This window comes from Chaetodon trifascialis, chromosome 7 (genome assembly GCF_039877785.1).
Source record: "Chaetodon trifascialis isolate fChaTrf1 chromosome 7, fChaTrf1.hap1, whole genome shotgun sequence".
Lineage (NCBI taxonomy): Eukaryota > Metazoa > Chordata > Actinopteri > Chaetodontiformes > Chaetodontidae > Chaetodon > Chaetodon trifascialis.
Window position 1 is genome coordinate 19256877 of NC_092062.1, and position 13828 is coordinate 19270704.

The window sequence follows — 13828 nt, forward strand, 5'->3', positions numbered from 1 at the left end:
AGGACTGTATTTTTGTGCAAATAGTCAGTAAAGTTGATGTGATGCTATGTGTCATTTCTACAGCCAGGTAGTCGCCCTGTCTGCAGAGCCAAATCCCCAGGTGCTGCACATCACAGCTGAGGCTCTGATCATCCTGACCCATTTCAGCTCACATGCGCAGACATGCATGGGCACGCGCACACTCACACACACGCTTGCAAGCGATAACATGCAGTCATACAAAGTAAAACAGCCACACACAAAACACTTACACATGTGCCAAGCTTCATTTCTGCTCTGTTGAGTCTGATCGTGTCACAACTTTGCAGATGTTTTAGCCATGGGGACATGAACACTAAATTTGCACAAATTCTCTTCCCAGTCGTTTGGTTGGAACAGTGGGTTTTGAAATGATAATGAATCTGTGGGCCAGGATCTCCCACATGGCACCATGTCTAGTGTGGAAACAGAAGAAATAGAATAAGGCAGCCCTGGAAAGCAGCAGAAAGCAGCAAATTTTTTTCCCTGTCAAATGTGAAAGTCAAATTCTGGCTGAACTAGATATTGCCTTTAAAGCAGCCTGTGTTCCTAAGAAGTGATAAAATGTTTTAAAAAAAATGTGAATCAGAGGTTAATGTTGCATCCACAGAGCACAGATGGTTCCTCAAACAAGTGATTTACAGTTCAAAGTCCTGCTATATCGGCTAATTTCCTGGAAGTGAAGGCAATAATTAAAAGATAAAAATGAATTTTAAGATTTTAGGGTAATGAGTCATGGTGAGAAATAGGCATCAAGTGAGGTGATGAATGTTGGCACGCTCCTGGACCTGTGCTCTGAGCTGATTACAGCTGATTATAGGTGCAATAAACAAATACACCTCCGCCATGTGCACACATGTACTATTATATCAGGAAGAAAACATTAAACATCAGACTCAGAGAAAAACAGGAAGAGGCAATGTACAGGTCATAATCCACAGCAGTATAAATACAGCACCAGCAACCATCCAAAGTCAGTCTGTGAACATGACAGTGACGAGTGAGATGAAGTCAGAAAGCGTGACGCTGCATCCTCTGGGCACAGCATCTGCCCCTGTGCCAGAGCTGCTGTGCATCTTCGGGACGGGGGACTTGGGGCGCTCTTTGGGCCTGCGTCTGCTCCAGTCTGGCTACAGGGTGGTGTACGGCAGCCGCAGACCTGACAGCTGTGGCCCCTTGCCTGAGGGAGCTCAGGTACGACACATGGCATAACATAGCACTTTGCCAAACTGTACAACAAGATGTGAGTATTTTGGTCAAACGTGTTCATGTGTCTTTATGTCGAACGCGTGTTTTTTCCAGGTGATGAGCCACGCAGCAGCAGCAGCCCAGTCAGCCAGTCTGATCTTTATATGTGTTCACAGAGAACACTATGACTTCCTGCAGACCCTTGCACCTCATCTTAAGGGAAAAGTGAGTACAGAACAATAATACGGTACACATTAGTTACAAAGGAACAAATCAGGAAAAAATAGCTAACTGCAAATGACTACTCACTGTAAAATGTATGTCCTGATGCTGAATCAATGGAGACAATTGAGAAATAAGCTAACTAAGCAAGAAAAAAATCTACACATTGCTGCCAATAAACTATGTATTAGGTGATAAGTGCCATGGAAATAAATAAATATAATATTTATTATATACATAGAAGAGATAAGGGATTTTTGATTATGGGATATTGCTTGATCATCAGTACTGTCTGTGGTTGTGGACTTAAAAAAAAAGGTTGCCTACTCATCATTATTGACTTTTGAATAGTTCCACCCAAGAATGATACTTCACTCTCTCATTTGAATAGGTTTCTCGAGTTGTTCAGGCTTGTTAATTAACGTCCTTTTCCTTCCAGAGTTATTCTCTACATACTCAGTAATTGCTCTGGACTTTGTGTACTGTGTTATAACATTGCACCAGAAACTCCACAGAGCCAGTGTTAACAATTCTGAGTTACACATTGCTCTTTGTCTTTGCTTGTCGTTAAACGGATAAGCAGATTTTCCAGTCGCACAAGCTTTACATTGTTTTTGCTTCAAATGAATCACTTGCCGCTGAGACACCTAATATATCTCAAAGGCAGAATGAAGCAGTTCAAGACAAAACAATGGAGCAATGTAACAACTTATAATGATGAAAAATCACACATTTACAAGGTGTCGAGATGTAAAACAGTGCTTGCAAACAGAACAGCTCGCAATAAAACCAGCAATGTATGATAGCTAAGGGTTAAAATAAAGGATAATAAACATGCTACGGAGTAAATAATAACATAGCTCTAAATAGAACAGGATATCGGAATAAGTTAGGAAGATCAGAAATGACATCATTTGTAATTACCAACAGTATGTACTTCACCTGACTCAGCACAGTACATTGCAGTAACGCCTTAGTCTGTGAAGGACTACAGGTGACATCGTGCATAATCAGCATTGTCTGTTGAGGTTACCCTTAAAAGGACTGTAATGAGCTCAGTTCTGTTCACACCTTTAAAGTGCTTTCTGGATTACTCAACATTCTCCCTTTATTCTGGAGGGAAAGTGAGATAAGATAAGAGTTAATTGAAGAGATATAACTACTTTTATCTCTCCTCTCCTGTGTCGATGCTGATGATAAGGTGCTGGTGGACCTCAGTAACAACCTGAAGAAAGGCGTATACCCAGAAGCCAATGCCGCCTACCTGCAGAGGTAAACGACTACTGCGAAAGCATGGGGAGGAAATCAATGGTGTCTCATACATAAATGTACTGTACATACACACATTCCCATCTGCAAACCGAGCTAACTTTTCTCCAGACAAGTCTTGGTTTTATATCAGATATGATTTTGCAACAGTGGGTGCCACTTTTTTTTTCTGAACTCTGGATGTCTTTTTGGGAAAGTGCTCCTAAACGCCACTTAGAGCATGAGACATCAAAACTCTCAACTGACTCCAAAAGAAATGAAAAAATTTGCGGGGTTGCAGCTCCCTGGGCAGAGTAACCTGCTGTGCGTCTATTTTGTTGAAGTGGAAACATTGATTCTTACCATTCTGAAACCCTTCCTTCCCCTGGCTGTGTATTTGTAGACAGAAACAATAGCAACTAAAGTCCTTGTCCGTGTGTTCTTCAGACTGGTCCCTGGAGCTGCTGTGGTGAAAGGCCTTAACACGCTGTCTGCCTGGGCCCTGCAGAATGGACTCCTGGCAGGAAAACAGGTGAGAAAGGAAGCAGGAATAAGGAATCTGTTAAGAGATGGCAGTGGGATCAAGGTGAAACAGAGCCAGGAAGCTTCCGAGCCTTAAGGAGGGCTTTGGTTGACTAGAGCAAAGATACAGAGACAGAGCAGCAACAGGAGGGGGATTTCCAACTTGATCTTTTCATGATGAGGCATATTTTGAGAGCAATAATAACTTCTTTCACCATTTCCTGAATCACAATGCGATAAGTGCCTCTCAGACTTGTTAATAATAGGAGCTTCACCATACACCATGCAGAATTTAGAGAACTGATTTCATTTGTGTTGCTGCAGGTGATTGATTTTACCGTCTTTCCATAACAATGTAAGAGAAAATGAGGACAGTGCTTGTTTGAACACACAAACAAACAAACACACTTTATGATGTTACAAAGTAGAAAGACCAGCGTTTATTGCAGCTTCCGTTTCACAGCTACAAAGAGCAGCACAAACATGCTGGAACCTCAGGAGACCAAACCTGAATCTGCCTCGAATCCTCTTCAACACAAACAACCCCCCATCCATACACACAGATACCACTGCAGTGCTCTATTTTCTTTGAAAACAGGTAGCGGCGAGAGAACATGAGTAGTGTGTTTGAATGCGTGTGTCTTCATCAGTGTAGGTACAGTATATATCCAAATGCACATGCTTGTAATGTGTGTGCTATTCCCCGGCTAGCAATTTGATTAGATCCACAGTGGGGCAGTGCTTCTGTCACATTTACATTCAGATGGAGATTTAGTCTGTCGGCCGTCCCCTGCTGTTCCTGGTGCAGTAATGTAGGGAGACATGGCTGGCTGCCCGGTCCACTTATACACACACCTGGGGGAAAACTGCTCAATCCTACTGACTCCACTATATGCCTGTCAAACTGCTCTCTCTCTCTCTCTAACTCTCTCTGTCTCTCTCCCTTTGTATGATTTTCTTCCCCTTTACAAACAACTTAATCGTCTTATCACAGAGCCGAGAGTGTGGTAATAACCTTCAGCACGGTGTGATCTCGAAACAGGATTACATACTGAGCTGCATATGTGTATATATGTGTATCTTTACATAGTCACATACTTCCAGGGCTTCCTCTCTAAATTACCAGAGCAGCAATGTGCAAATCGACAAACAACAAGGGTAATACTGTAGACAGACGCTGTATGTGCACATGGTGCAGTCATGCGCCACATATTCCAAACAGGGCGGCGAGTCATCTAACAATAATCTGAGGATAATTATTAGCAACTGAAAAACAAAAGTTGATCAGAATGCAGCATGAGGAAAATATTTCTGGCATTTTTGAAGAAAAGACACACTTTTTTTTTTTTTATAATTACTGACTAATGGAATTGTAAAAACTTTTCAATACTAACGATTAATCATAGCACTGGCTACTGTTGATGTTAAAGATGAGTCTGGCAATATTGTCTGTTTTTCAAAGAGCATCATCTGTGTAGCCAAAGCCCGAGATAGCTTATTTGTCTCTGCCATAGGTGTCCAAAATATCAGATCACACCAATGGGGCATGCTGTTGGACTGGGAGACGTATTCCTTGTTTGCCATGAAAACGGGAGCCGTAGTTTATTTTGAGTCAGTCCAGCATCACCATCCACTGCTAAACATAGTTCTGAATAAATACACTATTTACTCTTGCCTGAAAACCTTTGTGCTTGTGCCCAGGGATTTAAGGAAATTATTTGGCCATTTTTTAAAATTTTTAGTATATATGTGTGTGTGTGTGTGTGTGTGTGTGTGTGTGTGTGTGTGTGTGCGTGTGTGTGGGTGTGTGTGTGTGTGTGTGTGTGTGTGTGTGAATGGGGCTGAGTGACAGTTTTCAGAAGTTGGGAAGAAACGAGAGATGAGCTAACTCATTAGCTGTGGTCATATTCTGGTATTTGATCCTTAATAATGAAACAGCCCATGAATATACTGCAGCCCATTTTAAAAATAACCCACACCTCCATGCTCCAGGTGTACCTCTGTGGGAACAGTGCAGAAGCAAAGCAGGCAGTGGCAGAGATGGCCACCAAGCTGGGCGTCACTGTTCTGGATAAAGGGTCTCTGTCAGCAGCCAGAGAGCTGGAGGACTTCCCCCTTCGGCTGTTCCAAGAGTGGAGGCTGTCACTAGGCGTGGCATTTGGCCTCATCGCCATCTTCTTCCTCTATCTGCTCATCAGAGATGTCATCTACGCGTATGTTGAACATGGGGAAGATGTGTCCTATAGAATCATGATATCCCTGGCTAACAAGGTAAAGATCTGTCCCCTCTCTGGTTTAGTGTCCTGTAGATGGTATTTTGTTCTCCCTTTAAAGCGTGTGCTCTATGTTCATCCTCCATCTTTCAGGTGTTTCCAATCGTGTCTCTGATCATGTTGTCTCTGTGTTACCTACCCGGTGTGATAGCTGGCATCCTTCAGCTCTACCGAGGGACAAAGTACAGGTCAGACTTTAAACCAAGACAAAAATGTTCACTACCTGTGCAATTTGTTGTAAAAGGTGTATTCTTTTTGGAGAGTAAAGTGCTCATCTTTGCATGTTCCAGGCGCTTCCCTGATTGGCTAGACCGCTGGATGCTGTGCAGGAAGCAGATGGGTCTGGTTTCACTGGGCTTAGCTTTTCTCCATGCCATCTATACACTCATCGATCCTTCACGCTATTCTTTCAAATACAACCTCATCTCGACTGCGGTGGATGAGGTACAGCGGGCCGGCTCACACCTTGCGGGGTCTCCCTCATCTTGTACATACAGGACTATGGCTTAAAACATCAATCACGAGTCACCAGCAGTACGGTCTCTCTGTCTTTCTTAGGTGAAGGAGAACGAAACCACACCGTTTGATAATACACAGGCATGGCGCAAAGACTCATACTACGCGCTGGGGATCCTGGGCTTCTTTCTTTATGTCCTGCTGGGACTAACATCCCTGCCCTCTGTCGGAGGCGCTCTCAGCTGGAGAGAGTTCACATTCGTTCAGGTCAGAGCGCATTTGCAAATATACAGTCGTTTATGTGCATGTGTTAGCGTGAGCGTGTGTGCTTCTGTTCACCTTTAAGCCTATACAGTAGATGTTATCAGTCATGTGCTTATTATCATACTACCTACTATGATAATCTATATTTGGAGTGCAGCAAGTTTTCATCAGAGTTATTAAAGTGTTGTAAAAGCAATATGTCAGTGGCACTTATCTCCCCGGAGTCTAGTTAACTAACTGCCTGACAGAGGCACACCGAGTGAAAGCCTGGCTGACTTTAGCCCAGGATTTTAAATGTTAAGTTATTCATTAAATAGAATTATGATACCTGATATAATCCTCTGGGATAAGATTGTTAATACAGGTCACAGGTCCATTTGTGTAAAGGTCAGGTCCACAGGTACATAGACCCAAGATAAGGAATGAGACTCAGAGATAGAGGTCTTGGTCAAGATAATCCTTTAGAAATGAAGAGTTGTGACAGACATACAGTAAAGTATGTTTTTGTTATTGCACATGTAAATACTCCTATCAGATGTATTTGCAGCTGTAAATTGGTTAGATAAGATCATGAACAGTTCATTGCTGCACTACATTAATATGAATATTTCCTTATGGTGCTTCTATTATTGCACTTATTTTAAGTCACTGTGGATGATAATACAGCATCCAAATGCTAAAAATGGAAATTAAAACACACCACCCAAGTAATGAACAATAATGGACTCTCTGGTGCCAAAAATCCGGTTCTTCTGTTATGTCTGCGATTCAGTTTGTATCTGCAGCTCATTGTAACACATGAGCTTTCCACGAGAACAGAAAATAATCAGACATTCATCTATCAGACAAACACCACACTTCAGTGTATGGCAGGTTTCTATTCCTAAATCCAGTACTACAGTATTTCTGATTTAACCAAAACACAATGCTCTCTTTGGAAAAAAAATAGCTGAATTTAATTATATTCACTCAAATACAATGTAAGTATGCACGTCAGCCTCAGGCGATTCAGTTACCAACAGTCTTTTACAGAGAAGGTGATTATCATGTCATATCTGTTATTTGCCTGGGTCCAGACCTTTGAATCCAACACTCCACCGAGTGCAATGACAGACAAATATGTTAATGGCACAGGTCTGTATATGTCAATGAATCTGTCCTTCTATAGTACAATGTGTATTTGTGTTAGCCTAACTTAGCTTAGCATTAAGGCTGAAAATAGGTCAAATCTGCCAACCAGCACCTCTAAGCTGCATGTTGCCCTGTCTCGCTTGTTTCTTGTCATACACACACGAGTGAACTCTAAGAAACCTAATAAGCATATTTCCTAATATTGCATCCTTCTAACGATTCATATCATTTATTTTCTCAGACAAAGCTGGGCTACCTAACCCTGCTTATATGCACAGCACATTGCTACCTGTACGGCTGGAACAAATTTCTTCATGTCTCCACCTACAAATGGTACACCCCTCCGGGTTACATGCTATGTCTGATTGTGCCGTCTGTCGTGCTGGTGCTGAAGGTGCTGCTTCTCCTCCCCTGCGTGGACCGCACCTTAACCCGCATTCGACAAGGCTGGGAGAGGACCCCGTCCGGGGAAGAACTGGGTATGAATAAGGCCACCAACTTTTGAACTGACCTATGAAACCTTCAGGGTTTCTGATTATTGAGGGTTTCATTCACTCATCATTTTGAGGGAACACACCTGTACCTAACTAAACAAAAATACAGATGATCTTAAAGATAAAAATCTCTGTAATTTGTATATAGTATTTACAATACTCCATGTTTTAATTTAGTATGTATGTAGATTGAGTGATGAGAGAGAGACACCCAAAGATTATTTTGTCCGTTTTCTGCTGATTTGTGATTGTGTCCTTAGATCAGTCAAAGCTGTTATTCTCAACAGTGCAATAGCCAAACAAAACAAAAAAGTACAGTTTATTGCAGCCAAATGGACAGGTCTCCGTGGATATAAATGTTTTTAATGTCTATTTCCTTTGAGCTTAAAAAAAAAAACAAACAACATATTTCATGTTTGAGCTGTATCTTTTCACAGAATGTGGTGCAAAGTAAATTGATATCCCCTGCTGAAATCCATTGTTTTGATAAACATAGGCAACAGTTTCCATTTTCCTCTCTCCTTTCCCTTCTAGTGGTGCGATTGCATCCCTGAGGTTGCTCTCTTTTCAGGATGTTATTGATCTCTCTGTTTTCTTGCAAAAATACCTCGCTGCCCAAACCGGCCCTCCTCTCGAGGGCATGCAAATACGCACACTGACACACTTATTCTTACATATGCAATGTAAAGGAGACTAAGGTTAAGCTAATTATATTGCCACGTGCTGATCAAAGCACACAGATGCACACATACAAGTGCCAACACCGGAGTGTAACAGTGGATCAGGAAGAGATTTGGTAGCCAACAGCAGACTCAGGAGGCAGAACAGGTGTGACAAAAACAATCTTTACTAGATCTGAAACAGGGTTGCAGTCAGCAACAAATTGAGTGGGCTAAACATGGAGACAGGACAGAATATAGGCTGAATAGTGAAGGAAATGCACACAGTATGTGAGCTGCCCTCATGATGCACCGATAGCTGCTGGGGAGGTACTGTAGGTTACTTGATGAGCAGAGGTGGGAAAAGTTAATATTGACTGTGGACAGGTGCAGAATGGCAGGTGTGCAGCAAGATGGTATATTAGTATGTACAACACTAATCAGATCCAGAGGCAGAAGAGGGGAGAGAGGAAGATGAAGCAGCTGTCGCCAACATAGAGTGTGGCGCTACAAGAGGAATGTGCAACGCCTTTTCTGCCCCAAGCAAACATTTAGTCAGAGACATCCTGTTATCTAGCATCTAACGATATTATCTGCACACACAATCTGCAGCCCTTACACCCTCTCGTATTATTCTCCTATTACCAAAGAACTGCTGTTGATTTTAGCCTATTTCCTGCTGTTGGGGTGTGTTGGGCTCTATGTGTGTGTATGTGTGTGTGCATTTGTGTGTGTGCACTGATGTAAAAATGAGATAGAGTTTTCCAATGTTGCCCTGGGAAAGAATTAAGATGTAGCAACCCTGAGAAAGGCTGTGAAACAAGCTAGCTTACATTCACCATTTCCTAAGTGTTTAATTTCATACACCCAGGCTACCCTGACACCTATAACAAGATTATGTGTGTCCAGCCATGAACCTATATATGAGCATAAATAAACAGCTGAAATTGATGGTAAATACACTCCCTGAGTTCACCCAGGATTCATCTGTGAAATGTACACTTGGATGTTGAATGAAAGGTAAATAATGAAAAACTAAGATTTCTCTGAATGTTTTGTTGCAAATCACATACTGTACAGTGCGATGCCAAAGGACTTTTTTTTTTGTTTTTTGTTTTTTTACATGTTTTTACAGTTTTTTTTTGGCCAATTTGCTTTGTTATCTTGAGACTAAATCATGAAAATATGAAACTTCTTGTGCTAAACCGTTGTAAATATTTATATTTTGTGAAATTAAAAAGGTTGTAGTAAATGGAGATATATGCTGATTTATTCCCATGCACTGTGCTTAATTGTATGAAATTTGATACTTCATCTGTTATGCCCACATTTTTGAGATTACTGTACAATATTGTATTAATACTGCTCTTTCAGTCAAGAAAAGCTGATCTTGATGCTGCCTTGTTTTGTCTTGTCTCAGCAGTGGTTTCGTTCAAGGCTGTACACACACAGGATCCACATAGAAGTGCTTTGCAAACTGTTTACATGTAAACTGTTAAAAACTTAAATACACTGTTTTGTTTTCCGGTCGTTACTCTGAAAATAAATAAATAAATAAATAAAAATCCCCAAATCTGTTTAATCTATTCTTAAATAGATTTCTAAATGAAAATGGACTGCCTTCTGTAAGCTCTCCAAGTTCAAAGAAGAACTGAGTCTTGTTGCTTGAAATAGATTCAATAAAAGTCTTTATACAAATGGTAAATTTTGATACTATACTGTTTTTTTAATACAGATCAGAAAGCTCAACTTATAACACCGCAGGACTGCATTTAACACTGTATAACTCAGCACAGCATGGAGCACAAGCACCGTGGCCCAGGACATCAAGGGGGCAAATAGCATCCCAGGTGACCCAAGTGTTCCTCATTGTCCGGTGGGTTAGACTTTTACAATAAGCCCAAGCTTTCAATTCCTCAGTCTCTTGAGGTAAAAGTTGCCCTCCATTACATCAGGAAGCAGCTAGCGTACCACATGGGCTTTTTTTGACTGCTCACACAGCACATAATGCTTAATTGATTCAGCAGGAATGTCAAAAGAGAGGTGTTTAAGGTGAGCGGTGTTACAGCTGCAGCTCCTACATGCAGCCTAATTTATTGCGGATGTCTCTGGAGGTTTGCGTGTAGCCTGAATGTTAGCGTTCCTTCAGAGAAGAAAACTTCTCTTACTCTGTCATTTTTAATCAAGTGAACAGTCCACCACACATTTTGATGACTGACAAGGCACCACCCAGCTTATTTAAAAAAACCTGCAGAACCTGAGGACACAGAACAACACCATGAAAAGCTCACACGCAGTCATTCATACCTGCATGTACCACCAAGTCATGTGCATGAGGTCAGTGAAAGGGTATCTTCAACAACATTAAATAATTTTTGAACCTTTTTCAATAAGGCAAACAAACAAGTTTCCATACACATGTTTGTAGTTTGTTGATCTTTACTAATAAGGTCAGACAGTCCGCATGTCACGTGTAACAAATAACCCAGGTTATTTTTTATTTAAAAACTTCTCTCATTTGGACTAAGTTGGCTGCACATTAAGAGAAGAATGTTCACAGATATTTTAACATGATTTCAACCTAAAACAGTAAACGTAAGTGGGGCAAAAATAGGATTTTGAAAGCCAAGTGCAAGATTACCAAGCAGTGTCAGTGTCTTCTTGGTTGTCATAATTGCCTATAGGCTAAGGTAGACAGATGTACAGTAATGCAGTACAGCTTGTAACACAGATGAACAGGGGCACCACAGGGTGGCCAAGAGCTAGACTGGGCCTCTGAAACATGCCAGAGATAAGAAGAAATGTGTTGCATCAAGGCTTGTTGAGCTGTTATCAAGGGCCCTAAATTTCCACGGCACTCTGCCTTCCACTGATGAGCTGAATCTTATTAAATGGTCTAAGTCAGAATGATGGACATGAGACTGGATTGCAGTGCAAGATTGCGCCATTTTTAATGAACTGTTAGAAGAAGAAGAAGAAGAAGAAGAAGAAGTTCACACAAAATTAATTGTAGTATTTCTTAGAAATTCAAGCTGATTAAAGCCACTTCCCTAATCAAAGACTGCACATTTTTTAAAGATGCTGTTTAAGTCGACAGGACAGTGAGAGTTTCATAGTCAAAGGAAAAGACCCTCGTTACTTGAGGTCTTGTTTTAATTGTGACAGGTCAGTTGTTTGTCTTCAATCAACACTCTTCCGCTGGTCTGGAACTCCAGGGCCCTCCAGTTGAGCACATTCCCTGGAGTGAAGTTCAGATCGTCCACGTAGCGCTGGATCTCATAGGGGGAGAGGATGTAGTCCCACATGTGGACATCAGACACCATTCCAACAAAAGACTGCTTACTGTGAAACGCCCCACCGTAGGAATCCTGCTCCTGTACAGATGGCGTTGAGATAAAAAACGTCTATGTTGTACGATTTCTCTTCTTATAATTTATGGACAAAACAATATTACACTCACCTGTCCGAGGATAACAATGGGTTTAGTGATTTTTGATCCGCCAACAAATTTCCTAATTGAGGGTTTTCCGTCATGCCACAGCTGCACCAGGCCAGACGCAGAGTCCCATGTAGAACAAATTGTGTGCCACACGTTCAGCTTGTAGTCCTGCGCGCCAAATTTTATGTCTTTATTATTGACAGTGACATATATCAAACCACTTGTGCTGCTCTTGAATATCAGGAAGCCATTGTGAGCAGAGGGCGTAGCCAGAGAGAAAATCATGTGGTCTCTGGTGAGGTCAGTAATGGACCTGTTAGCATTGAAAGAAAGAAATTATCAAACGGGATACTTTTAAAGTCAGAGATATTGTGGATTCTTTGCATATTGCACTTTAACACGACCTGAGACAGACAGTCACGGCGCTGAAATCCTGTCTTGATGTTGTCAGTCTCACATTAGCTGTGTTGGTTTCCTCTGGGAAGGTGAACATTTTACCAGACAGATCTAGAAAAAAAAAGAAAAAGAAAGAAAGTAGTAAAATGCTAAATGTAAATTATACATTGAACAAATAAATTACACAGCACACTGTGCCCCAGTACCACCTCAATGACATATCCTGCCTCAAGAATGAAATGTCAAGTTACTGTATTTTTTGGTGAAAGATGCACCAGTCGCATTTGAACCACAGACTCTTGAAGTGTGATGTCATGTGTGTAAGTGCTGCTCCCCATGAGGTTATTTCATCATTTATAAGAAGACTTTGAAGTCTGATGGAGCAAACTAAACATGTAACAAAAGCCCTTTTCTGTTCTGCAAATTCTCGAGAGGTGAGTTGTTTTCTTATGCACCCCACCCTGAACAAACAAACAAACACACACACACACACCCACACACACACACACACACACACACACACACACACACACACACACAGATGCAAAATCTCTTGCTTGTTGAAACTTGCTTGTTTGTGTGCTGCTTTTGATATGAGTGGTTCCACTAGTTCTTACATACATCTCTCTCGGTCTGTGCATGAAATTCTCAGTTAGTTACACAAAAACACTTCAGTTATCACGACAAAGGCAATAGATGTCCAATCATCCATTTTCTATACCGCCTATCCCTTTTCAAGGTTGCAGGGGGCTGGAGCCTATCCCAGCTTCAACGGGCAAGAGGCAGGGTACACCCTGAACCGGTCGCCAGCTGACTGCAGGGCAACATGCAAAGACAAACAACCATTCACACTCACACTCACACCTAGGGGCAATTTAGAGTCATCAATTAACCTAATGAGCATGTTTTTGGTCTGTGGGAGGAAGCCGGAGTACCCGGAGAGAACCCACACATGCATGGGAAGAACAAGCAAACTTCACACAGGGATCGAACCAGCAACCCTCTTGCTGTGCAGCACGCGCACTACCAGCTTGCGCCAACGTGCCGCCTTGGCAACAGATGTAACAATTGTAATTTAGTTGTACACTTTACAATACATACATACATACATACATAATTTACAATTATGTAATTGTTTCATCCTATTCAATTATGAAAAGAACATTTTTACAAACATGAACAGACTGTGTACATGTGCATGTAACTTTATTGTAAAATGATTTATTTATTTTTTTACCTCGAGGACTTGCAGCACATGCTGTCAGCAACACCAAGAGAAGCAAAAAATCCATCTGATACAAAAACAAATGACAAGACACCAAAGAAAATCTTAAAATGCTGCTGTTGTGTTGCTTTTAACACCAATAATAACTACCAGTGCTTCGAATCTATTTACTTGCCATTGCCCAACACAATATATAGTATAATGCAGAGGGAAAAACTGTATTTACTCTATTTTGGCAAAGGCAAATTTATTTGCATAGCACAATTCATACACCAGGCAATTCAAAGTACATT

At 41.3% G+C, this 13828-nt stretch overlaps 2 protein-coding genes across 2 annotated transcripts; one reads left to right on the forward strand and one right to left on the reverse strand.

The window, feature by feature from the left end:
- The first annotated feature begins 1005 nt into the window (after positions 1–1005).
- On the forward strand, positions 1006–7827 carry steap4 (STEAP family member 4). Its single transcript, XM_070966930.1, has 9 exons — positions 1006–1212; positions 1321–1431; positions 2630–2700; positions 3124–3208; positions 5191–5469; positions 5565–5659; positions 5762–5915; positions 6030–6194; positions 7564–7827. The coding sequence occupies exons 1-9, from the start codon at positions 1006–1008 to the stop codon at positions 7825–7827; spliced, it is 1431 nt and encodes a 476-aa protein (XP_070823031.1).
- A 3637-nt stretch (positions 7828–11464) lies between these two features.
- Positions 11465–13602, reverse strand: LOC139333754 (C-reactive protein-like). The gene is made up of 4 exons (XM_070966392.1): positions 13548–13602; positions 12319–12421; positions 11936–12227; positions 11465–11849 (listed from the first exon to the last, which is right to left on the reverse strand). Exons 1-4 carry the CDS (start codon positions 13600–13602, stop codon positions 11628–11630), a joined length of 672 nt encoding a protein of 223 aa, XP_070822493.1. The 3' UTR covers positions 11465–11627.
- Positions 13603–13828: the final 226 nt, after the last annotated feature.

Bases quoted from the DNA above. Each gene is read 5' to 3' on its own strand.
- steap4 (XM_070966930.1), top strand. From the start codon at position 1,006: ATGACAGTGACGAGTGAGATGAAGTCAGAAAGCGTGACGCTGCATCCT. The intron at 5,660-5,761 runs GTCAGACTTTAA...TGCATGTTCCAG, and splicing joins TACCGAGGGACAAAGTACAG to GCGCTTCCCTGATTGGCTAG. The intron at 6,195-7,563 runs GTCAGAGCGCAT...TTATTTTCTCAG, and splicing joins GAGAGTTCACATTCGTTCAG to ACAAAGCTGGGCTACCTAAC.
- LOC139333754 (XM_070966392.1), bottom strand. From the start codon at position 13,602: ATGGATTTTTTGCTTCTCTTGGTGTTGCTGACAGCATGTGCTGCAAGT. The intron at 12,228-12,318 runs GTCGTGTTAAAG...CAATGCTAACAG, and splicing joins GCCGTGACTGTCTGTCTCAG to GTCCATTACTGACCTCACCA. The intron at 11,850-11,935 runs GTGAGTGTAATA...CCATCTGTACAG, and splicing joins CCATTGTTATCCTCGGACAG to GAGCAGGATTCCTACGGTGG.